Here is a 26,901-nt window from a genome sequence, read left to right on the forward strand (position 1 = left end):
ACTAGAGATATTAGCAGCATGAAGAGATCATCTTCAAGACAAACTGAAATGCCCTCTGTATTTTTTTTAAAGTTTTCTAAGAGATACAATTTGCTATTTTGTTGTGATGCATCAAGCCTTCCTTTCACCAGAGATGTGCATGGTGAAGGAAGCAACAGGTATTTAAACATATATAATAATATAATGTATTAATTAAAAAAAAAAAACAACAACAGTAAGCAAGAGAGAGAGATAAAAATGCCCAGAATCAGTACTTTGGAAACTGTGATATCTCTTTTCATGCCAAAAGCAAGCACTTAATTTAAAAGCCAGCTTTCACATATCTTTTATTTAATGGACTTATCTACAAAGAGCAAACAGGACTTGGCTTTGGCTGTCACCAACTTTCTGATCAACAACAGAGCTTTATGTTTCTGAAGCCTGATTCTGAACTGTGGACTGCCCATTTTCCAGATTAATCATACACAGATACAGGGATGTAAGATCTAAGAGGCTTTATCAGGTCAGGACAATGTGCCTCATTGTTAATTCTGACAGAAAAAGCTCCAAGTCCCTCTGCATCCAAGCTGGCAATTTGGAGTCCTCACCAGCAATTAACTGCTCTGCACAAAGGCCTTCTCCTCCCTGTGGATATATTTTATACTCTATTACCTCAATTTTTAGTACCTAGGAATGCTCCCTGCCTCTTTCTGGCTTCCCCCAGCCAGCAATACCTGCTGATGGAGAGTGTTCTCTGCTGCTTTTGCAGTGGTTTATGATTTTCAGAACCAAAGTGGTTCTGAAAATCATAAACCACTCTGACTCAGGGAATAAAAAGCAATCTTAAGTCAAATAATCTTCTGAATATAAATGCTCTGGGACATAGACACTTCTGCTCCCTCTCCCTCTGCCATCTTGCTTTCAGAAGTTTGTCTAGCTTTAAAAAAAAGTGAGAAAAAACTGAAATGACAGGACAAACTAACAAAACAGAAGTGATGTATTTTCCATCCAAACAATCACAAGTGTTACTCCCTTCTTTAAATAAGTTGCAACTGGAGAGAAATTTCCATGAGAGACCAGGCATCATCTGTGAAGGTACTTAAAGCTGAAAGTGGGTGATTTTCATGGGAAATGTCACACTGCTTTAAGAGCTTCAGCTGCCCTCACACAGGGTTTTGCACAGACACAGCCAATGTGCAAGACAAAGTGAAAAGCAGACAGGTGTCACTGTCCAAATCATCACTTCAAGAAGATACACGAAAGTTAAACTGCTTCACATTTATGGGAGTAAAATGAGGTCATCATGCCTACCTTTGATTTTCCCTGGCATTAAGCAAGGCGGGATTACAACCAATTTTCTTCTAAGAAAAGACATCGTTTCAAATTTTTAGAGTTTAAATGAAAATCTGACAAAAATAATTGAGGGCCACACCTGGAAGCCAATGTCCCTGAAACTACAACCAAAGAAGGGAGTAAGTGGAGATGGAGAGACAAAAACCTTTCATCACCTTTTGAAGAGGAGAGTCAGCTCTCTTGGCTTCATGGGCCATGCTCCAGGCCTTTCTGTATTTGATATACTTTAGCACTATGCTAAGTAAGAAGAAAAAAATGAAACAAAACCCCAAGCCAAATAAATTTCAATAGCAATAGGCTGAGAACAGTGCATTGACTACATCCCAAAAGTACCATCCAGGAAAGAAAAATAAAATTAAAAGATGATATTAAGTGCACTGCTGAATCAAGTGAAAAAGTATACCATGCACAATGTAAACAGACTCCGAAAATTGTTTCCCTACAGCTTCTCATGATAATACTAAATGGTAATTTTTAATTTTTTAAAATTTGAGCAAGCAACAAACCAAATGGATTTTAACACTATTTAGTATGGTAAAATAAAGCCTGCTATGTATGAAGATATTTATTGAGGTGTGTTTTAAATTTTTTTTCTCTTAAGTGAAGTGAGTGTACATTGTAAACGTCAGAGAAAGAAAAGCTGAAACAGTCCACTGTACATTCCTGGAAATGAACTTCAAAGCACATCTGGTTTACATTTAACTAGTTATGTCACTGGAAACACAAACTAAACCATGGAGCTTGTCATAAAAATCTCAACTTTCACAGACTCTGGTGGCTCAAACAAATCTCCTACTCCGTGCAACAAACTGATAAAAAATTTCAATTGAACTACAAAGAAAACAAGAGTTTTGTTGTTTCTTCCGAGTTGCTGATGAGATTCATATTAACAATTTCTTGGTGACTAATAAGCATCAGAGCATTTTCAGTGCTCAACGCAGAGCTCCTGACTACAGCAGGTTTTTACAGCCAGTGAACTTACAACTCCAAAACGAATTATGAGAAACAGGATTTGGGCAGAAAGAGAGTAATTTCTTTCTCTGCTGCCAACCCAGCATTACTACTGCCTAGCCAACGTGAGTAAAAATGCAACATTTAATATTTTTATAGACACTTTTACACAAAACCCTTCCTGACCAGCTCTTTTACCTCATTGGCTAAATTTAGACATCAATCTAAGGACAAGACTCAAGATGTATTAGCAATAATAGTACCATTACCATTAAGAAATAAATCCAAGTTTACTGTTTGAAAATGCAGATATGTTTTATTTCAACAGGACTGGACTGGCTGGACTGTCTGCATTCTGGCTTCTCACCCACCCAGCTTTAGGTCAGTGTTTTATGCTCTGAAGTTCTTGGTAGGGAGCACCTCCTCTCACCACACCACACCAGTTTCTCTGTCTGGAAGATTCCTCAAGAAACACGTGCATTAAGGGCACACAGTACACTGTTTTCACAGACAGAAATCTTGCAGTGCACAGACACGAATCACAGAGAGAAACCCTGCAGAATAAATTCCTGAGCACTGTGGGCAGGTAGGCACTGAGACAGCTTGGCACAGAAAGTGTTGTAAATCCACGAGGGCTGGCACAAGAAAAGCCCCACTCTGAACAAGTGGTACCAATCTGTAACATGCAAAAAGAGCCAGAACTGACTTCTAAAGGTGTCCTCTGAAACCCACATGTATTAAAATATAAAGGAATGTAATTTCTTTTGCATAGAAGGGGTGAAGACGTTTTGTATGGAACATGTGAATGATTTTATACTGCCAGAATTTAAAACCTTGCCACTTTCCTTTCTATGTGTTTCCTCAGCTGTATGGCAGTAACTTCTACCTGATCAATAATAATGAGCTGAGGACAGTAAAATCTTCCACCACTTTAGAAAAATCTGGAGGATTACACTGGTTCACATAACAACTGTTTTGCAACAAAGAATTACAGCTTCCTCATCACTCAAAGAAATGCAAAACCATTTACTATAAAAACTTCCTAATGATTACAAATACTGAGATTTACTGTGGAACTAAACAAAAAATAAAGGACAAGACCAGAAAAATTGTTCAACTCCTAATACTAATTAAGAGCACATAAACGAACACTTCCAATTTTACTTTTTTTGGTACAGTTTTACATGCATTTCTTTTAGTAACTAAAATTGCTCATTAGTTTCTGCTATATGACATTTTTGCTGCTTTAACCTCTGTAGTAATGTATTAACTAGCATTAAAGTACTAACATTAATAGCAATATTACTATTTAGAAAGATTATTTTTAAATATTACTATTTATAAATATTACTAGTTATAAATATTTCTATTTATGAAGAAAGCAATTTTGATTATACAAAAAAATGAAGGACAGTTTTAGTATTACTGGGCAGTAATACCCAGGTCCTGGAATGTATCACAGATAATAGGATTGATCTAGAATTAAATATCACCCCAGGATGAAAGGGAGAGAAGAAGGGAGAAAAGAAAAAGGAGACTCTGTGATCAAGACAGATGCACTTCCCTAAATGGCAGACGTGGTGCTCCTGCTATGTGATCAAAGGCAACCACGTATTGTAGGTTTAAAATGTTGTAGCTAAGCAAAGGAAAACATTATCACATCAAATTAAATTATCACTTTGAAAGAAGAATGTGAAAATTTATGCAACATCACAGCTCTCTCTTTTCCTCTGGTACCTGCCACCGCTCGGGTGCCGGTTTCGCTGTGCCGTGGCAGAATGCACAGCAGGAGTGACGGGAGGTGCAGGCTGCTCACCTTCACAGGTGTCTGTCTCGGCGCTGAACAGGTAGCCCCGGGGGCAGGAGCAGCTGTAGCTGCCCGGGGTGTTGCGGCACAGCCCGTTGTCACACAGCAGCCCGTTCACAGAGCACTCGTCAATGTCTGCAGGGACACACACACACCATCACCGAGAGTGACAGCTCTCACCTGCAAAGCTCTCACTCACTTTCAGGTTTCTGCTGCAAAGATTTCTCTTCTGCCTTTAAAGTTGTTTTGTTCTTTCCACTGGCCAACACAAAAATTAGTTCACAGTTAGGTTTAAAAGAATAATTGTGTTTTCCTGCAATGACCCTGTTAATTTGAGTTTGATCAATGACCTTGGTCAAATGACAATAATCTTTGTCATTCCTATGACCACACCATATAAACTAATGGAGGTTTATTTGCTCTGAAAACAGTATTTTAATTATTTCTTTTATTTAAGCACAGAAACAGCAGTGTGTTAATTACTGTTCTGTCACAGACATCTTTTATGAAAAATCCTTTCCTTAGGATTTTTCTTCCTGAGAAGCTGAGAGGCCTCAGGAACAAAATGCGAACATTGATTATCTGCTGCTGTGGGATGCAACAGGTGCATCTGGGATTGGGCTCATGTGGTTGTTTCTAATTAATGGCCAATCACACCCAGCTTGTGTGTGAATAGGCTATTCTATTCTTAGCTAGCCTTCTGATAAAATCCTTTCTTCTATTCTTTTAGTATGGTTTTAATGTAATATATATATCCTAAAATAATAAATCAGCCTTCTGAAACATGGAGTCAGATCCTCATCTCTTCCCCCCATCCTAAGACCCCTGCAAACACTGTCACTCAGTTCTAACTCTTTTTTACAGGCCAAAACTGTTTTTGTTATCAATGAAGTGGATTAAAATCTGTCCAGTATGGTTCATGCATGGCAGCCATCTCAAGAGCACACATACACCTCCCCTCCAGAGGAACACTGAATTTAAAAAAAACAAGATTAAGACCAGGATATCAAGTACATTGACTAGGTATAGTAACATAATTCCCTGAACTCCCTTTAAACTAACTGAAAATAATTCTAATAAAATGTAATGTGTCTTCCTCACTGCCCTACTACTTATTCTATGAAAGAAGAAAAAATAATTTTAAGCCTCTTCCTTTAATGGCCATCACATGTCAAAATAACCTATGTTTATAAAGAATATTGATAAGTCAGGATAAAAATGACATTTTATCCTGCTTCAGGTTGTCTCCTCCTTATTAACTGCTTGATTTCCCAAACCTAATACTGCAAGTGAAGTCTAACATCAAACAGAGTTTAGAAGAAAAGTGAGAATGCAATGTAACTACAATCTGGTGAATTTTGGTTTCCCCAACCTCTTCAGATTTTCCAAGGTGTGCTTATTCCTGTAGGATTCAGACAACAAAGCCTAAATTTCCCCAGATGATGAATCCAAGATTTAAGTCTGGCAGCCATAAATTTAAAAAAAAGCTCTTCTTTCCTAACCTGTCCTTAATCTAACTTCATCTGATTTCAACCAAGGAAAGGGGAACAAATTTGTAAACTGACATTTTCAAGAGCGTTTCTGAGCTTGTTGTCATACAATGCTTTAGCCCAAACTGTGCAGTGTGATGAATGCATTATTTCCTTAGAATCTCAGAGAATAACTTCAGATTTGGACTGTAATCCGTTGGGATAAACTCTGTAAAAACACTGAACAATGCAGCTCATGCTTCAAACCCACTCAGACTTGACAAAAATTCTGTCTGCATTCTGACTGATGACCATTTTTATTTCCTGGCATCTCATAAATTGTGCCATTAATTATAATCTTTCAACTTTTTATCTGAGTGTTCACACTTAAATTCTTTTATGGAAAAATTCTATCCAAGAATAAACACATCCTCACATTCAGTCAGCTTTATCTTTAATTTAAGTAAATACATAGATTATACTAGCACTTACCTAATCCCAAGAGTAACTAGCTAAATAAAACCCCTTCCAATAAAATCTACTTGGAGAATGAATACATGAAGAATTTTAAAAATAAAAACACCAGTACTTTTCCTGCCAGAAGGTCATATTTAGGGCTTTAGGAAGTGACTAGATGTAAAGTTCCTTTATTCAAGCAGATGAAAGGAGACACTTTCTTTACTTTGTGCTTCCTTTGCATCACCAGGAAGGAATGTTTGATATGAAAACTATACTGCATCTATAGACCAGGTTTTCCCCAGCAAAACTGGAGTTTTGCCAGCAGACAGGTCAGTAAATCTTTAAGTTCAGAGAACAATAATTTACCACAATAAACACAGTACTTAAGGACAATACTTTGGACATCTGATGGCTCCTGAGAGATTTCTATTAGCTTTTAGTTTAAACAAATTTCGCCTTTCTGCTTAAAATTACAAGGCTATAAGCAACATCACTGTACAACACATTTGTGGTGTAACACACTTTTTCTGGATGTAAGAATTTCCAAAACTGGATTTCATGTATGGTCATGAATAGTAAAATCAGTTAGATGGAGAGTGAAACCTGCAATGTTACCTCCCAAACAGCAACACAGTAAAATACACAGTATACAAAAATATACAGTATGCAAAATATACAGTAAGAATAAAAATTATGCAGAGATTGAGAAAAGCACCATTCCAAGTTTTTTGCATTTTTATTGAAGCTTGAAGAAGCAGATGCCTTGCAACCTACATCCTGTCAGGTCAAACCAGCATCAACAAAATGATAAATAATTAATCCACAATAAAAAAAAAAACAACCAAAACTTACCCACACAATTGGTTCCAGCAGGATCAGGCTGGTAGCCACTGTTGCAGTTACAACGATAGCTGCCACGCAGGTTTTCACAAATCCCATTGGAGCAAATATCAGGATCCAAAGCACACTCATTAATATCTGCATCAGCACAGCAACACAGGACAGTCAGGCACGGCCAGGTATCACAAACCTGCTCCTGTGAGAGGTGTGGGCAACACCTGACTCCCTGCCTGCTGGGGCTCCCAGTCAGAGCCAAGGCACAGCACAGGTGCAGCCCAAAGGCTGAAAGAGGTGATTATTCTCCTTTATTTTTAGAGGGCCAAACCTGGAGCACTGCCCCCAGTTTTGGGCCACTTTACATGGGCCCACTCCTCAAGCCTCCCATGCACCTGTAGAAGCCTGTCGTACTCTTGGTACTGTTTGCTAAACTCAGCCCCAGAGTGCTCTAGCTTTCCCAGTCCCATGCCTACACATCTGGGCAGCTTTCCTCTGCTCCTCACAGCATTCCTCCCTGGCTCCACTGACACTGCACTTCCTTCTCACACTTCAGTCTGAACCTTATGCAGCCATGCTGGTCTTTCCCTTCTTTGCCTGATTTCTTACATGTGAACAGAGAGCTCTTGCGATCTCATGAAAACATCCTCAAAGCTCTGTTCTGTTCCTATAACACTGAGTTTCCAGGGAATCCCATTCACTGATGCCTTAAGCAACTGGAAGTTCATGCTCATGAAATTCTGGGTGCTTTCTTTACTCTCCACCTGGCCCACACCCCTCAACTCAGCGTGAGTTCCAACAGGGCATGACCAATGCAGTTCAGGCTGCCACCAGTATGGACATCACTAATTAATTCATTACCCATTATTTCATCTGTGCTGATAATCACAGGTGCAGTAGTGCCTCTGCTCTGTTTAAGCTATCACCTGGATTAAGAAATTTTCCCCTCAGAGTGCTCCAAGTGTCTCCTGGACTACACTCAGCTCATGTCAGTGTGGCTAAATTCCCTCAGCAGCCTGTGGTACAAGAAGAGGCTGAAGGGACTGGATTTGGTCAGCTGAAAAAAGGGAATATCAGAGGGACCCCTAACAGCGTTAGCCTGATTTTAACAGATGATTACAAACAAGATGGAGCCACCTCTCTGAGGTGCACAACTGACAACACTTGCAAGATGCAACAGTGGAAATTTAATTAAACACCAGGAAAACAATTCTTCACCTTGAGTGTGGCTAAGCAGTGGAGGAAGCTGCCCAAAGAGGCTGTAGGAACTCTGTCCTTGGAGATTTTCCAAATTCCCCCAGGCAAGGCTTTGAGAAATGGTTTAACTTTGAATATACCTTTGCTCTGAGCAGAAGGTTAAGTTGGATCATCTCCAGATATCCTTTCCAACCTAAACTGACAGGGAACTACATGTTTGTAACAAAAAGCTTGATGCCTGTGGACGCAGTGCCTCTAGTTTGGGGATCTAGGTAAGAAGTTATAAATTACTAGTTGACACATAAATTTTCCTAATACATAAGTAAAACATAGGTCAAAACTACAGCCATACTGAGTCCTGTAAGTACTTGCTGGAAATTTAAATTTTTTCTCAGACAGACAGGACAGGATGATGGATGAGTTATATACCCTGAATTTACAGTTCCATATAAAATTTCTGCTGTAGTTGGAAAAGTCCAATATATTCATATGAACTGTAAGAAGAGGAACAGACGAATTTTAATGCTTCTTGCCTCTGAGGAAAAGAGAGTTTTTCAATATTTTCCTTCTTCTCATATGGTAAGCCCATTACTTTAAATAGCTCCTTTCCCAAACCCTGGAAAGAAAGGGTGCTGGTCTAGTTGTGACTTCAAGAAAGGCTTGTTTTATACTTGTAGGGTAGGGCCCAACTTTTTGTAAAGAACATTTCCTCTTTAATCACAGTGCACTTTAGATACTGATTTAATACATTTAATCACATATGCATTTGGAAAAAAACATGCTACCCCTGGATAAAACTCAATGCTATGAGACGCCCGAAAAACTTTGTAAGAAAATACGATTTGGCATGCCACTTCAAATTTGTATTTTCTTTAGAGCAAAACGGATTCTGTAGCTCACTAGACATGTCTGGATCTTGAGGACAAGCCACACAAGGAGTGTATAAGCAGTGACAGGAGCAGAAGCATGAAAATTGGCTGCAATGCTGCTGTACAAGAGGCACAGAAAACCCTGTGTTTGCTCTGGAAACCTGAACAAAAGAGAACTTCAGCTGAGACATGAATGATCTTTGTCATGCACTTGGTAGACAGCGCAGTGGTTTCAATGTTTTAGTGAAAAATTGCATTTTCCATGTGTCCAAAAGGACACATGAACCTCTCCACCAGGCTGCATGCAAATTCTTATGGTAGGATGCTGCTTGTTTTAAGTATTAATGAATGCTGACATTACTTCTCTGAGATTTAGAGATTCTTCAATGGACCCTATATAATTCACTGAAAAGTAAACTGAGAGAATTCATAAATTCCATGGATTTCACATCACTCATACAAGCTTACAGCATGTTAAGCAATGAAGAAAAAAATATGCAGATACTTTCAGTACTGAACAAAACCAGAATTTCTTTTATTTAAGTGCTATTTTTAAAATTTATTCAGGCTATTGCTAAATGCAATGATGGGAGCTCTTATTCTGTTTCTGCTGTATAGAATAGGAGCTTTAATGCTGACAAGGATAATTATTAACACACCAAACCAATACCTAGCAATACATTTTATGTTCCTATATCCTCCTATTCCTTCTTCAGCCCATTTTACTTGTCTGGCAGCTGCAGCTTGCTTTGCCCCTACTTCAGACCTGGCTCAGCCATTGTTTCTGAAAATCCCTGTCTCTGTGGTACTAGGAAAAGGATGTGGAGCTTTACAGTTCCCAATACTAAATGCAAGTGGTCAGTTTCAGGACTCTTTTTCATAAGGACATGTTTTTTTCAGTTAAGCTCCCTTCCAACTTTTAACTCTACGGAGATACAGTCTGTCCATGGAAACGGTCCATGAGTGAACACTGAATCTGGAGTGAAAAACTGCTCTATTACTATCCCAGCTGACTGAAAATCAACTGCAAATGCAAGTGACTCCTGTCAGATGAGAGAGAACTGTTCTATGCCTAATCTGAAAAAATTTCTGATCTCAAAAAAAAATAAAATCGTAGGTCAGAACTCTGAAACGGATTACTTTTTTTTCTTGAGAGGGTCAGGCAAAATCCACTGTTCTAGAGAATTAATTCCACCCTTTTCTCTAGATAACATTTAAATATTGTAGTCTGAGAATTAAAATACTAAAATTAACATATTAATCTTGAAGTTAAAACTCCACTCTAGTATGTTATCAAAAAAATAATTCTGAGGACATTTTTTTAAAACTTTGAATCCCTGTCATGGGGTGACTTTATGATGCTGAATTATTAAATTGTTAATCAGTTGTTAAAATTTCAATGTAACAACATTACAATGTTAGCAACAAAATGTTGTTAAATAAACAATTTCATCCACTTTTCTTGAAAGAAATTTACCTCCTGAACTTCCTGGGGGAGGGGCTGCTTAAATCTGCCTTCTACAAACAAATACTTCGGAAATTTCCTCCCAAAATTTGCCCTAAACCAGGACAATCGTACATATCAAAAAAATAGGCAACATACCTCTTCCATCAACAGTAATACCTATTCCACTGCTACACAGGCCATGGAACTCAGCTGCTCGGTTGAGGTGGAGATGTTGGGGAAAAGAAAATGTTATTTCCAGTATTTCACCTTCTTTCATTCTAAACTAAACCGACATGAATTTTTTTTCCCAAAGTAATTTTTCTACCATGTAACTAATGAAATGCCAATGTTCACATGAAATAACCATTTATAGATAATTTAGTTAAATCTATGTAAGGTAGCACTTCATACTGAACTTTCATATATATATATATGAATAAATAAAATAAATAAATAAATAAATATCTATATTTATTTAACTCTGGTCATCTAAGCTTGGTTTTGTATATATATATATAAATATATATATATATAATATATAAGTTTGGAGTTTGGTTATTTATATATTTATATATATGTTTGTGTATATATATATATATATACATACAAAACCATATTTAGATGACCAGAGTTAAAAACCTAGGTGATTTCTTTACAATCTTGACACAATTGTGCTCTCAAGTTACTGCTTTTAATCACACTGTCAGTTTTACTTGTTTTTGTTTTTTTTTAATAGTTTTCTGCTATACTATTAATACTAAATGGAAATTCTGTCCAAGATGCACCACCTCAGCTCTGTAGTCAAGAGATTTTTTTTTAAATCAATTCCCAGGTTTACTTGAAGAATTGATTTTTATAAAATGAAGTACATATTTCTAGAAATAATAATAATAATATGGGCTGCTCTTTTATTCTGGATTGACTGGAGCAGGAAATTTACAGATTCATTGAAGAATTCTGCTTATTCTCTTGCAATAATTATTACTTAGAGCAAACACTTAATTCAGGAACCCAAATTCACCCTGTTCACTCTTCTTTTGGGCATGAAATAAAAATCAACAATGCGATTTCAGCAATTTTGTTTAAAGTCTGTATGTTCACTGCAGCACTCAAGGAAACACAAAACTTGTACCTGAGTTTTTAGCAGGGCAGGGATGGCACGGCTCTCCAAAACCATAGTCAGGGTTGGCACAGCAGCATTCAGACTTTGTCACAGCCCCAGGGAAGGGACGGACACACAGCCCTTTCCTGATGCCCCCATAGCATGTGCTGCGCACGTGAGTATCTAGAGATAAAGGACAAGGGGAGAAACAATTATTTCCTTAGGCTGAAAATTAAATGTATGCATATTATCCCTTATGTTTGGTCAATAAAAAGGCCACACTGGCTACATCTGCTCTGCCTTAATAATCCTGATGAGACCAAGGCCAATTCTCAGCGTGGTTGCCTCCTGGAGTTTTCCCCAAAGCACTTTCAAACCACCTAAACTAGGATTTTGTGACCAAGTTCAAAGGCATTCCAAAGGACCCAGCAAAGGCGACCCACACCCCAAAGCAGCTCTGTAAATCCATCAACAAATGTCCCAGTAAGAAACACAGAACAGCCTGGATCAGCATGGAGTTGATTCTTCCCTCTGGGAAGTACCACAGACATCTCTGAGTTCCAGAATGGTTCCTCAGGTAGGATAACCCATCAGCGGCACAGGGCTGGTAATATGGGATAGTGTATTGGGATATATATATATATATATATATATATATATATATATATCCCAATATATATCCCATATTACCCAAAATAATATAAATAGATAAATAAATAAATAAATAAATAAATAAATTTAGATATACATATTATATTATAATATGGGATATTATACCAGCTTCTGGAAGGAGGAGCATGGTCTCCAGCTATGGTCTCCAGCTGTATTTACAAAATCATGAATAGAAGTGCAATTTTAGCAGATTGTTCAGACAAGCAAATACGTGACATGACCATCTTAATAGGTTTATACATAAACAGGCACCAGTGCTGGTTTAGCACACCAAAGAGGCCCCAAAATCTAGCTGGGAACAGCAATCTAACAAATTTTACACACACTAGGCAGTGAGGAAAGCAGTGATACTGTCCAGACTATAAGAACCTTCAGGGGGGTTTGTGATTAAAAACACACTCTGGAAGTTAAAGTGCCATCCTTGGGGAGAGGCCTGGAAATGGTGGGCTGGATAAACCACCACTTGTCACACAAACAAAACACAGAACACCTGAAAGGTTCTTCAACCCTGAAAACCAGTCCAAAAAAAGACAGCAGAAAAATTATATAGGCCAACCATACACGTGTAAGATTCACCATGTACACACTGCCAGTCTTACAGGTGATTTAATCGCATAAATCAATTTGACAGCCTTGGCCAGTAAGACGCAAGAAATATCTTACAAGACATACCTCAATACTTACCTTTACAGGAATATTAATCTCCCATACTTATCCAAGAACTATGAGAATGTCTCTGAGACTGCTTTGTGTACATTTCTTTGGGGATTTGTTGTACTTTTCTGGTTTTGGTCCTTCTAAACTTGAATGCTTTTCCTCATGTTTGCTTACAGGATAGTATTAGAGATCTTTGAACAAGCATGTAATTGGACAGTCCTTCTAAAAATGTGTAGCTGAGAACTGCAGGATACAGATAATCAGCCTTTACTTTTGACTCCTATAATTCTACAGGAACTGCAAAAATACTCTTTGTTTCAGGTATCCTTATGGGCCAGAACAGAACACAGCTTTAATTCATGCTGCTTGACAGTCCCCCAGTAAAACCACCATGCACTGTGGCCTGGACACGAGCCTGAGTGGACTCAGGAACTGAAACAAGTTTGAGGGAATCCAGACAGCTCCTTGCTTGAAGTATGACCCCAAAACAACAAAGGAAAGTTGCATGAGAAGCTTTACAGTGAATGTTGAATATCCAGGGCCAATCTAAATAAGAACTGGCAATTCCTTACGTGTTCTGTCGGCCCTTTGAGTGTTGTAAGCTGGCTCCTGTATAACAGTGCTGCCTGCACATAAATGTTTTCTCTTGCCTTTAGTATCGCATGGAACACATAGTTCTGGAGCACAGCTACATATGTCCTAGATTTTAGAGGTTTTTTTCCCTGCCAAGAATCTAGGTGAAGCCAGTACAACTTGCTTGCACTTGACATCAGGAAAAGATTATGATGCTTGAAAAAAGTCGAGGACTTTTGCACGAGAAATCTCTGTTCATTTACTTGGCAAAATAATTAGTGGCATCGCATGCTTTCCCTCCATCTCACACAAGTCCAGTTGCCACCCACAAGTTCTGCCATGAACAAAGGGACTTCAATCACTGCTCTGTCACAGAAGGGGAGGCTTCCCCCTAGTCATGTGCCTGTGAGGGAATGGAGAAGCAAGTCAAGGGAAGGAAATGGCACCAAGGGAAACTGCAGAGGGACAGGAGGCTGGAAAGTGTGGAAGAAATACTCTGGAGGAAGGTTTTCAAAGATGTGGAGTATGGGAAGTAGCTGAAGGAAGCTACAGATGTACTGAGCAACTGCTCTGCACAAGAGAGCAAGTGCTCTCAGGGCACACCAGTGCTTTTAGAGAAGTGACACAGAGAAACTGGGGACAATGTCATGCCCTAGTTACAGGAAAACAGTCTGATCTACACAGTCAGTGATTCACCAAGCCTGTGAGGGATGAAGAACCAAGCTGCCTCTCCCCCAGCAGCTGTGTGACGAGGAGAATGTCCCCCTTGGGCTGTGCTACGAGCAAGAATGAGGACAGGAACCTCTTTGTGGATGGTTCAATTGCTGCAGGCACCTCACAAAGCTCAGTTCTCCATTCCACAACAGTTCTGAGTCTGCACTTAACTGATGAACCTCTGCTTCTCCCCATGTTTAGTTTGCTTAGGCTTTGGCTACTCATTCCAGAGCACCAAGAATTTATTTTTTGCCCTGGATCAGAGACTAGCATTGCTGCTGCTGTACCTGTTTATGGGACTCTCCACTCTGTCCCACGGCATGGCACTTCTACACTCTTAAATTTGGCAGTGTAGCACTGCAGCACCTACAAAAATGATGATCACCACATCTGTGGTCAGTATCAGGTGGACAAGTGCCTGACTCACACTCAGGGAAAGTCATTGCACCCACCCAGGAGCCTTAGAAGGACAAATCAGGCTTATGACAAACGCTTAACCCATTTGGCTCTACAAAATTACCAGGGTAAAACAAAGCTTGGTTACTCTGTCCTGGATGGCTCTGGCTCTGGGCAGAGGTAATTAGAAGTGTCTCAGCAGAGAACAAACACCTCAGTGTGAAGCTGGAGCCACAGCTCAGCACAAGTTCTGAGGTGATACACGCTCACACACAGAGCCAGCTGAGGCATCCAAGCATGGGGCTGCAGCTGGAAGTACAGCCAAACCTAAAAAGCCTGCAAATATTCAAATATTGGAAGTTTGGCTCCACGTATTTATCTAGCTGTTCCATGACTCTGTAACTGTTCCTTTTCCAAGCATTTGTTCCCCTTTGCTGTACCTTTTTCAAGCTTGTATAACATTCTGTGATTGACTCAACCATACTTATAAAAACTAAGTAAAACAGCATTTCCTTTCTGTGTGCACTCCCACCAGGATCAAGATCATTATTTAGAATTAAAATAGAGCTCAGAGAAAGAAGGGGCAGCTGGACTGTGGGCTTTCAGATTTTATGTTCCTTGCTGGTTACCTAGCAGACTTGTGGGAATGTTCGTACAAGATTTCCAGTTTAAGTTATTAATTTTCAAACTACCAATGATCTTCTAGCAGCCAGAATGTCTGAAAAGTACTATTTAGGTCATGCAATATATGGAATAGAATAGCCAGAAACAGAATTCCTGTAGTTAATACAGCATGTGGATTATATATAAACACACATACACAATTCTGAACAGTGGACTGGCTTGGAAATTCTGCTCTTAAGTCATGTGTGAGGATATTTTGTTATGCATTATTTGAAATTTGCTATGCTACTTTATGGCTGGAATAATTACATCATCTTCTTTTAATGAATTTTCCAACTAGATCATTATTCTGCTTTAAGATTTTTTGTCCTGTGAAGGGAAAAAAATGTTGAAAATGCTTTTTTTCCTGTTGAAAATGTAAGCATTTATGCTAAGCCTTAAAGCTGTGTAACACGTAACTTCTATATAAATGGTGTTCACAGATGATGGCAAACCTGTCAAGCCTTTTGCTGCTAGCACTGTGGCAACATTAGGTAAATGAAAGCACAGGAAATTGAGTACTGTATTGATTCTTTGCAGCTGTATCACTGACAGGGGTAAAGATGAGGCCAACTTGGAACACGAAAAAGGTACTGAACAGCCTGTACTCAAATCTGTTTTTGTTGGTGTGCCACTGAGCAGTGAAATTCCAATATTTAAAACAGTACTACAGGCCTCTTCTCATTGTTTTACTTCTCACTGCTTTTCTCCAAACTTTTAATAAACCAAAAGAAAACAACTCAGCTACCACACAGGAGGGAACACAACTTGCTTTTGTTGGTTCAACCTTCAGTATAGCTTTGCTTACTAGAACATTTAATTTACTTAAAACAACAAAATTTGCTTTCCAACTGCGAGACTGAGAATGTGTTATGGCTTTATTTGAGCCTATGCTTTTAAGACAGTGCTCATTTTTTATCACGCATTTTTAAAGCTGAAGTGGTAACAGAAGGGGCTAGCTTGTGCTGGCACTTGGTAGAAACACTTGTCCTAGATTTTGTTTTGAAGACTTTTGAACTTTAGCACCACCTGAAATGTTATGTGAAATGAGCAACATGAGGATTTAGTACGTCCCATCCCTTGGGTGTGAGAACGTCCAAAGCATTGTGATGCTGGTTTTCCTTTACCTGAAAATATGCTGATAAGACAAAGGCAGATACAACATCCATAAGTCCATCAGCAAGAGCAGTCATTATTTGTTAATTTCCAATTAATAAATATTTTTCTTGTGGAGTCTCTGTTCAGTAACGTGCCTGATGACAGACACATGCAGGAGCTGGGGAAGGAGACATTTTGGGGGATATAGAATTGATGTTCTGAGACACACAAGGAAAATCCTGCGGATTAAATTAAGGAACTTTGCAAAGTACACACAGTATCATAATTCTCAGAAATCCCTGTCAAATATTTATTCCTCTCCTCCCTCCTCCCCAGCAATCAGCACAGAAGAAGGGATTGAATGCTTCCTGCCTTCTATACTTATTTAATTCATCAGCTTGAAAATTATCTAATTTTTGTCCCACGAGCTTCCTGAAGACATGCTAGAGCTCCTAGCAGAGCTTAGTAAACAATCTCTGAAATTCCAACCAGTACCATTTGAGAGGACAAGAGGCTGATTACATGGCAAAATACTATTTTTCATCAGGCTAGAAAGGGTATGTCTCAAAACCAAAAGAAGATGCCAGGCAGAGCAGGCACACTGAGCTTACATTTATATGAGTAACAGGTAAACAAGAGATACTGCCTCATTGTAGAGAGAAAATTAATTTCTTGTCTTTTAACAACAGGATTATGGGATTGCATCTTGTTTGTGGTTTGATGTCAACATTATTTAGAAGGAAATAATTTGATGCATTTGATAATTAATTAACCTGATAATTCCACTTGTTTTTCCATGAAGAGAAAAGAATAAAACTGACTTACCTACACACACACGACCATCAACTCCAACAACCAAGCCAGGTGGACAATCACACCGAAATGAGCCTTCAGTATTTATGCAATGGCCATTCATGCAAATTCCTGATGTCTGGCATTCATCAATATCTAAGAGGAGGCAAGACACTTCAGCAATCAATCTGTTTTTAAGCAAGATTACAGCTAATAGTTTACGAACATTATCACATTACTTTATGATAATAGATAACAGCATCTTTGTTCTACTTCTAATGAAAATTTAATCTTGGAATAATCAAAATTCCAGCTGCACAAAAAAATAAAATAACCCCAAAACATGCAGATGAACTTTAGGATTAGAGGTACTTCATATTCTACATCAAGCAAAATCAATGATAAATTTTCCCCTTTGTCCATCCCATATTTTAATTTTGCTTTAAAGTATGGCTAAAGAGCACTAGACACAAAATATCCTTATGAGGATTAATTTTAATTTCAAAGAACTTTTAAGGGGTCATCAATTTCTAAGCACAACTGCATCTTATTAAGAAAAGGACAAATGTAGAAATGGTTAAAATTCAAATCAGAAGACTTACAATTTAGATTATTTACTAGAAGTGGCTTAAGTCCAAACACACCTCTGTGGGCAGCAACAGGTATTTTCAATTAGTTTGCTGAAACTGGCGCTAAATCAGACTGTATTCTTAAAATGTTTAATAGAAGTTTTTAGTGATTGCACTTTAAGAAGTTTACAATGCCGTGTGACCCGTAAAATGACTCAAGTGCTATGCGCTCTGAATTATTAGAAAAATGATGTGGAAAATATGTGTGTGTGGGTGGGGCTCATCAATGTAAAATCTTTCAAACCTCTTAAATTTACCACACTGCTGCTCACTTTACCATTTCACAAAAGGCCTGAATATTTTTATGTATTTACAATGCTTCAATATTTTTCAGAAGCTAATTTATTGATCACTGTGGCTTTCCTAACGCTATTAAATACTTCTTTCAGTAAATTACAGATCTGTTTGCAGGCAGCTAAAGAAATCTACTTTAGTGAGCAGCAAGGTGTTATATGGCTTTGAATCAATCCATGTTACCAGTCTGCCATTCCTGCAGGGATGAACAGACAGGAAAAGCCATTTTCCATCAGTATCCCTCCAAAATTCACATACCAGTACAGTAACGTCCATCTGGAGCCAGGACAAATCCTGGTTTACAGATGCATTTAAAACTCCCATCCTCATTTATGCACATCCCATTCAGGCACATGTTTGTGGTGGCACACTCATCGTGGTCTACAAAACATTGCAAAGAAAACGGATTTTAGCTTCTCACCCTCCAGAAGACAACACAGTGAAAATAATCAGTCAGGACAGGTGTGGCATATTCCTTCACTTGAAGATTAATTTCTGATCACAACTCTGATAAAGTATCTCAAGAGTTTTCACGCCATATAAAAAGCAGCAATTTTTTTTTTCATGTTCTGATCAGTTGCTTTGCATATTTCAGCAGGCTGTGTACGAAAGGACAGGGCGCGTCTTTCTTTCATACATGAGAGGATAAAAGGTTTCCATTGCCCAAGAGAATTGAGCTTGTTGTTCATCTAGCAAGGGTTTTTCTTGACACCGTGCAGCCAAATTTGAAAACAAGTGTTTTCTTCAGCAATGCTGATTTATGGATCATTTGCTGTGAAGCTTTATGGAAAAACATTATTCTTAGGACTCTTGAGGAGACGTTCAGCTTCAAAAACAAAAATTATCTCAAATTTTCTTTGAGATCATATGGTTCTATACAATAACTATTTGAATCAAAGGCCTGTAAGTTCACAGTATTTCAAAAAAGGTAATCTTTAATGATCCTCAGCTCTAGTATGAAGCACAATTTCTAGAACCACCAAGCTAATGCCTGCCCCATTCTTTAGAAGGGTCCTTACCCACACAGTTTCTTCCGTTTGCAGTCAGCTCAAACCCAGCATTGCAAATGCACTGGAAGCTTCCCTCAGTGTTCACACACCTCCCATTTTTACAAAGAACACCATTCTGAACACACTCATCGATATCTAAGGGGAAGAAAAAACAAACCAAGCCAAACAAATGAAATCCTACACAAATAGAGAACTACAGTTAAGATAAAAATGCATTAAGAGGCAATCAGTGCTTTGAAAAATATTGGCATGTCACTTAAACATTACTTAGAAAAAAGTTCAAAATTAAGTTAAGATTTTAGTCTCCTTGCATTAGGGAAAAATAATATTTTTACAGACATGTACAGCAAATGCTACCTTTTGTGAAGCTTTGCAACTTCTTCATGAATACTTTTAAAATATGATTAATACTTTCATCTGCATGCATACACAAAAAAGCACCTGTCATTCAATTTTTTAAATTTTTTTTTTAGAACTCCTGTCTGGGAAATTCCCTGAATGGATATTCCAGAATAATGGATAAATATTAAAAAACAACAACAACAAAACAAATGAGGCAGCAGCCCAAATCTAGAACTGATTTAACATTGGGATGTACTGAAATTGCACTCCTATCCTTCAAATCCCAATTCAAATGGAGTCTGATGCAAGGGGTCAGAACATCTGCAATGCCAGCAGCCACGGAGCAGTTTTCTTACCAATGCAGGCTTGCTTGGTGGGAGTTCTCTGGAAACCTGCGTGGCACTTGCAGTAATAGGAACCAGGTGTGTTGACACAGTCCCCATTGGAGCAGGGGTTTGATGTGCACTCATCAACATCTGCTGGCAGCACAGAGAGCCATTAGTGACTTCACAAAATCTACAAATTTTTTTTTTTCCCCCCAATCTGGAAGCTTCTGAGTGAAAAAGATGGTAACTAGCAGCCAAATGCTAATTACTAAAGCCTGCTCTTGGTGCAAAATCACTGCTTTGCCAGGAACATGGGGCTGTTCCTGGTTCAGCTAGGCAGGCATTTGTAAGAAGTGAAGTGGCACTGCATCATTTGTAAGCAGCTTGCGGGACAACAGAAGAAGAATCTTCTTGAGCATTTTGAGACCTGATGGTTGCCTTTATGGTTGATTTAATACAACCCAGTTCCGTTTAACTCAATGGCCATTTATGCTCCTTCACAAGGAAAAAGCAATACTAATCAAAACAGGCACTTTAAATGAGAGCAAACCACGGCATCCAAAACCCACCCCTATTATTTTACATGTTTGCTGTAAAAAACTGAGGAGGGGCTGCACACCAGCAGGAGGGATTGTTAATGAGACCACAGACTGTGCACCACATCTCAAACATTTATGCCCCACTGCACCCTCAACCCCAGTCTTTGCACTGAGTAATGCCAGATTTAACCTAACCCTCTTCTGTAATGTACCTTACTCTCCTTTCCAAAAGTTTTGGGTATTTGGGTGCAACCAAACACATTTTAACCAGCTGAAATGTCAGAAATAACTCTTATTTGACATGGGTCTCACAGTTCTTTTCAAGAACCCTTTCCCAAATTTGATATTCAGCAGTTACCAGTGAGTCAGAGGTGTCTTTGGTCATGACAGCTATTCCCAGATCTAAAATAACAATTGTTCTTCTGTAAACCCTCCAGAACCCTGTAATCCACTGGAGCAGAGTGGGTTATCCCACTGGTAGGGCAGGAATGCTGGATCAGTCCCCATAGCAGCTCCTAAAGGATGACCCAGGCAGATGCTCTCTGTTAGAGCTCAATTTACAGGTGACAAATAGATCCCTTGATGAAATCCCCCATTTCTCTATCAGCAATTTTTGCTACTTTGACTTTTTCCTCCAGCTAGGCCCTTCACTTACTTACAACGCTCTTGTAATTACTCATCTCTTCGTTCAGGCAGACTTTAAACAGCAGAAAGCCAGCAGTGATTTGCAGGAGTTTCTGGCATCTGGCTGAAAGCTGCCGTAAGAAACTCTGAAGCTGATCAGTTCCTAACAATGATGATTTTCCCATGCATTTTGCAGTGCATGCTTCCAGAAATAACAGGAAAACCCCAGGGCAATTTTCATGATCATTTCCACTCACTCCTTATCAAATCTGGTCCTAGAACTTAGCTCATAACATCTTGAGACTACTGGGAGGCAACAAGAAACTGAAGTCATAAGGATGTTTATGTGTACTTTCTAGAAAGTGCTGTTTCACGAACAACTTCTAAAATCACTATAAAAGATAGCAAAAGGTTTCTTTTGTTCTAATTTCATCATAAATAAGACCCCATCTTTAACAGGAATGTCTGAGGTAATGAACACAAAGTTTAAACCCAGAGCATAACTATACCAAAAGAATCTGTGTCTACACAAGTCACTGATATAATTGCCTGGTTACAGCACTCTTGGTGCCCAGATACGATCTGTGTAAACAGCTAAATGGATAAAGGAAAAGCAAATGGAAGAATCAAACATCTCCCCTCACAAGTAACTAGCTCATTTACATTTGCACACCCACTGATCACTGCAGTAAAACCACAGGAACTGAGAGGAGATAAAGAAAAGAGGAATTCAGGGTGTTAAATACAGAGGTATTTAACCCGAATACAGAGGTATTTAACCATGAATTTTTACATGCCAGTCTGTGTCACTGTAGTAGTTCCATGCCCTCAAGCTTCTCTGCCATGCCTGGATGTTGGGATGCTCTTTGTCATGAGTGGGGTGATTTTTCACCAGAGGTGATTTTTCCTCAGTGCTCAGCTGATATAGAAAGGGGTCAAGGAGGATTGAACACCACCCCTCTGAATCCCATCTTGACAATAATTTTTTGTCAAGTGCCCTAATTCAAATCAGTTTACTGTATTTATATTTTGCTTTATTATAAGGGAGCACAGAGGGAACTTATAAATAGTTGAAACAGTGCTTATCTGTTTTGTTGAGTTTTCCTGAAGAGAATGACATTTAGGATCTTCGCCATTACAGGCTCCAACTTGCTTCAATAAAAGCCCATGTTCATGCTCCAAAGGATGTCTCTGTAAGTTTATAAATTCTACAGCAGGAATGCAGAGGTTCTCTATCAAGCAGCTGACTTAAGCTTCCAAAATCCTTCCTAAGCCATATGCATCCTTCATGCACATGACTTCCACATGAAATATGCTTCTTAAGATGGTCTTATTTTTATAAGCTCTTGATAACTGAGGGAAATGGCAAATGTATGTTAATATAAAGGAGTAGTTTGCTTTGATTTTGCATTGAAAGCATGCATATTCCAGCAATATAAACAGGAAACATTTAAGACAGAGATATTTAACCCATTTATTCTGTCTCCCAGCATGCCCCCTTCAAGGTCAAATGTTTGCTTTTCAGCACTTGCCTCACACACATCTCCACCTTTCAGTTTTTCATCTCTAACAACTGGCAGAATTCTCTCAGGCACAGTAGGAAACTTCCAAAATCCCCTTAAAAGACTTACTGCAATGAGTCTGGAGACAAATTTAAAAATTTTAAATAGGCCTATTTGTATTGACAAGACAACTAAAATTCAACGCAGCACACCTACAGGTTGCTCCCACTTTTTAAAAAGTCTCTACAGTTTTAACCAGATTTTTTTGAAACAGAAGTGAACAAGGAAAGGTAATAAAATTAAAGCTGTCTATTTTGGAGAAAAGGACTGACCATTTGGAGTCAGACCACTTAGGACACTCATGGTCCTTGGCCATGTTCTGTTGTGAGAACAGCATAATGCAACTTCAGGTCAGAGACAAATTAGTAACACCACAGTTTTTTGGTTTGGCAGGATAAATCTTGAAACAGGGCTTTTCTTTAACTCTATAGAAAAATATGTAACCATTTCTGGATTTAATTTATTGCTTTGGGAGCAGGCAGAGAAGTACAGAAATAGCGTTCATTTATGTGCCATTAACCCCATTACAAATGCCCCAAGACTGTTCCGTCAGTAAAAAGAGAAAATATTCAAACTAAAATATAGATATCTACTATAATTCATACATATATATATAAATTAGAATATATATCCTGCCTATATTTCCAAGAAACATTATGTGTAATTTGCAGCAACTACTGTTAACATATCCCACATTCAGGGGGGTGCTTTGGCTACTACTTTGTAATACAATTAGAAAATAATTGTGAGACAAAGCTGTGTTATTTATAGAGCTCGCAGAGTTATTTATAATTCAGAGTTCACTCTCTTATGAAACGTCTGAATTCAAGCAGCTACTGAAAAGGCAAACCACTGCAGAGCTAAAATTAGTAATGGGTGATTTATTTCATGTCACAAAAAAACGGGCAAAATGACACTTAAACTTTTTTGAAGTCATTTTGGGGGTTTCTTCCCATGCTTTCCATGTGGGACAGCACTGTAGCTGGCACTGCTTTCGTTAAACCAATTGAAATTTCTGTTTTGATCCCAGCGCACCCAAAATTTCCTCTGCCTTCAGTTTACTCTTTTATGCTGAGGTAAGCATTGCGAAGTCAACATTAAGTTCTTTACGAGAAGACACATTTTCACTGGGCACATACCTGTAAGCTACATAATTCACCAGGTCAATTTTTTCTTTCCCTCAATGCACCCATCAACCTACTGGGACCCCAAGCTGAAAATTAGGCACAACTTCACCAATTATCACAAGCCTGGTGTAGAAGGGGAACTGCCAAGCAAGTGTCCTGCAGGGTGACCCCAGAGAAGAGTCAGAGACAGAATGACAGCCACCTTATCAAGAACACATTGCCTTTTTCTGTGCCAGCTAAGTAAAGCTGAAGAGCTTTTCAAAGCACAGATTATTGCCATGCTCCAGTGACACCTGAAAAACTAAAAAACTGAAGTTCATACAGCTCTACTTGCTACAACCTATGTGCTTCAGATGTTATTTTCAACTTGACCCCTGAGTAACAAAAATATGGATACAAGATATAAACTATATTTCAAAAAGATCAAATACTCCAAGACACCAGATAGTCCTTGAGTGTCAAGGTCCATCAGAGTTAAAAATATTACTGATTTCAGTGATGCAAAATCTAGTGCTGTAACAAATGAGCCAGGGTTCTCCATACTCCTTTTCTAAAGAACAGCCATCAGGAACCATCAAGCCATCTTTTATAAAGAACAGCAAACAAACACCACAAAACTCCTACTCCCCTCTCACAATGTGATTATGGCTCCTGGGACCCAAGGATGCAGCAAGAGATAAAGCCCTTTGAACTTCCCAGTCAGAGCTCAGAGGTACAGGAAACTCTCCCCCAAATAAAAAAAGTAAAAAAGATTCAGGCTCCCTATATCATAAAGGACAGCTTGGAAGAAGAACTATATCAACCTTCAAGTACAAAAAACTGAAATGAAGAAGGTACTGAACAACTTTCTTTGTACAGTGAGGATAAGAAGAGAAATAAGAGAAGCTGAATCTTTTGCAAATGTAGTGTTTAAATTAGATGTTCTGAAAACTTTCTGGATATTTGACAATGGGAGCAGTGCAAGTGCTTGGGGAAGCGGTGACATCCCTTTTAACTGAGTTTTCTGAAAACGAGGGTGTGCAGTGGCCAGGGATGGTGCAGGGACCAAGCTCTGTGATGCAAGAGCACAGCTGAACTAAGAGGGGACCTGCAATCCTCAGACACGTTAGAAATTGATTCTCAACCCACACTTGCTGTGATGCAAACCTACTGCTAACAAGCTCTTTTGTGGTATTTTTCATTCACAGATCTCAACCTCTTCATAAAGACTCAGTAAAAAGGGTTCAATCCAAAACATAACCAGGAGTTTTTATTTAGGATCCTATACATTAATCAGTGTGTCCTGCATAGGGGGTTCCACTCCACACAACCACCCCACAAGAACCCCCAAATCTTGTATTTTCCCTGAAATAACTGATGAGTTTTGGACACTGCAAGAGTGAAGTCCACAGGAATTGAATAAAAGTATAGGATCCCAAATTCAGTTCTTGTCATGTACAGTTAGTATTTTGTATTTTCATCTGAAATACAAGTTTAACCAGAAGTTAATTAATGCAATTTTTGAATTATTTTATGTCTTTAAAATTGCCATTAATCCTTATGAGGAGGCAAAACATAAATTCTACCCTTCATCATCTTGATCATAACAATACTACATCCCAAAAGTCGAGCTTTGTCAGCCTAACAGAAGAGAAAATGAAGCAGAACTTTATTGAGTGTGACAAAAATGCTCAATAGCCTTCAACTACAGGAGTAGGAATACTCAATACCATCAAGCTTTTTTTTTGCTTGGTAAGAAAACAGATAGCTCTCATAGAAAACTGAAATTATTCTAGGGTAACTAATACCATGGTCTTTGCACTCTCTCTGATGAGCAGCATCATTAAAATTAATATTATTTATTTTGGTAAAAAAGATTTTAAGCTGAAGAATATTAGAATAATGGATTTTGAAATGTTCACTCACCAATGCAATCCCCATTTTCATCCTGCTTATATCCCATGTTGCATTCACATCTGTAACTAGAGGGGGTTGGTATACAACGTCCATTCAAACAAAGGTTGGGATGGTGCTTGCAGTTGTCTATTGTCTGATTGAGTATTGCTAATATAAAAAAATCAGAATGAGAGACAAATATTCAGATTTTTATTTGGAAGTAAATATGAATATTGTACTTGGCTTCATAAAGGATGTTGTGAGGTGATTAAAAAAACCTTTTTAATCAGATTAAAAACAGATTAAAAAAACCTTTTTCAAGGCACTATCTGTTGACCTGACAGTAAACTAACAACAACAGCTTTTGGAAATAAAAAAACTGCATTAGACAAACCTTCTTAAATATGATTTACCAATTCTGTCTGTAGCCTGATGAGCCTGTCAGTGAACTTGGGGATAAACCACAATTTGTGTGAAAGTCAAAGCCATTTTTGGTGTACCTGTCTTAATAATGCTTCTTACATTTTATGATCTCTGTGGTTCTGATGCCAGGAGTGTGTTTACACATGTCATGAGCAATGTTTACATCCAGGAGACTTCTGCCAGAAAATTATTCAGTTTGGGCTTTCAGCCAAGGCAGTGTTTCTGCAGAGTAAGTAGCTTTTACAGTTGGAAGAGAAAATACAGAAGATGTTTATTTTTAAACTACTACCTCGGTAGTTTTTGGAAAATACTAGAAAGCTGGAGTTTTATTAGTGCTGACAAAGACACCTCAACAGGGACAACATGGGCTCAGGGACTCTGTAACTGAAGTCATGCAAAAACCTCTTCCTACATCAGGAAGGGCTCCTGACCTTCCTGAGGCGTTTAAAACACGCTTGAATGGCAAAATCATTTTTAAGTGTTAAGAAGAACACCATACCATATCCAGGCTGAGCAGTAAAAATAAAAGAAAAAAAGAAGGAATAGCATAAAAAAAAAAGCAAACAAGTCGGAACACGAGCACTTACTCAGCCCCGTAATGATCGGGCCACTTCCAGCGGGGCTGTGACCACCTGCTGCTGCGCCTGCTCCTCCCAGAGCTGGGGAGAATCCGTTGCTTCCCGGGATGGGGATGAAGCCAGCTCCTCTGGGTCCGAATCCGTTGGGATGGGGATGGAAGCCGTTCCCTCCTGCTCCGCCGCCGCGGCGGGCGCCGCCTCGGGCAGGGGCCCCGTCCACACACAGCCTGCGGTGCTCATCTGTCACACAGGGGACACACAGCACACAGGGTCAGCCTCGCACAGCCAGCCCCAAGGACAGGCACAGCCCTCCCCACAGTGTGCCGCAAAAACCAGGATGGCAGCTCCAAGGACAGGCACAGCCCTCCCCACAGTGTGCCACAAAAACCAGGATGGCAGCTCCAAGGACAGGCACAGCCCTCCCCACAGTGTGCCACAAAAACCAGGATGGCAGCTCCAAGGACAGGCACAGCCCTCCCCACAGTGTGCTGCAAAAACCAGGATGGCAGCTCTTCCTCTCCACGATGTCGCATCCTCCCC

At 39.0% G+C, this 26,901-nt stretch overlaps 1 protein-coding gene across 1 annotated transcript in view; it reads right to left on the reverse strand.

Moving 5' to 3' along the window:
- The window catches only part of FBN2 (fibrillin 2), a 124,552-nt gene that overhangs the window by 59,621 nt on the left and 38,030 nt on the right, over nucleotides 1-26,901 (reverse strand). The window contains exons 10-19 of the mRNA XM_064735806.1: nucleotides 26,371-26,601; nucleotides 25,391-25,528; nucleotides 19,664-19,783; nucleotides 18,975-19,100; nucleotides 18,214-18,336; nucleotides 17,066-17,188; nucleotides 11,498-11,650; nucleotides 10,522-10,575; nucleotides 6,871-6,996; nucleotides 4,100-4,225 (exon numbers count right to left, since the gene is read on the reverse strand). Coding sequence (XP_064591876.1) covers nucleotides 4,100-4,225; nucleotides 6,871-6,996; nucleotides 10,522-10,575; nucleotides 11,498-11,650; nucleotides 17,066-17,188; nucleotides 18,214-18,336; nucleotides 18,975-19,100; nucleotides 19,664-19,783; nucleotides 25,391-25,528; nucleotides 26,371-26,601 — 1,320 coding nt within the window. The remainder of the gene's footprint in view (nucleotides 1-4,099; nucleotides 4,226-6,870; nucleotides 6,997-10,521; nucleotides 10,576-11,497; nucleotides 11,651-17,065; nucleotides 17,189-18,213; nucleotides 18,337-18,974; nucleotides 19,101-19,663; nucleotides 19,784-25,390; nucleotides 25,529-26,370; nucleotides 26,602-26,901) is intronic.

The sequence above is a fragment of the Zonotrichia leucophrys genome, chromosome Z (assembly GCF_028769735.1).
Source record: "Zonotrichia leucophrys gambelii isolate GWCS_2022_RI chromosome Z, RI_Zleu_2.0, whole genome shotgun sequence".
Classification (NCBI taxonomy): Eukaryota; Metazoa; Chordata; class Aves; order Passeriformes; family Passerellidae; genus Zonotrichia; species Zonotrichia leucophrys.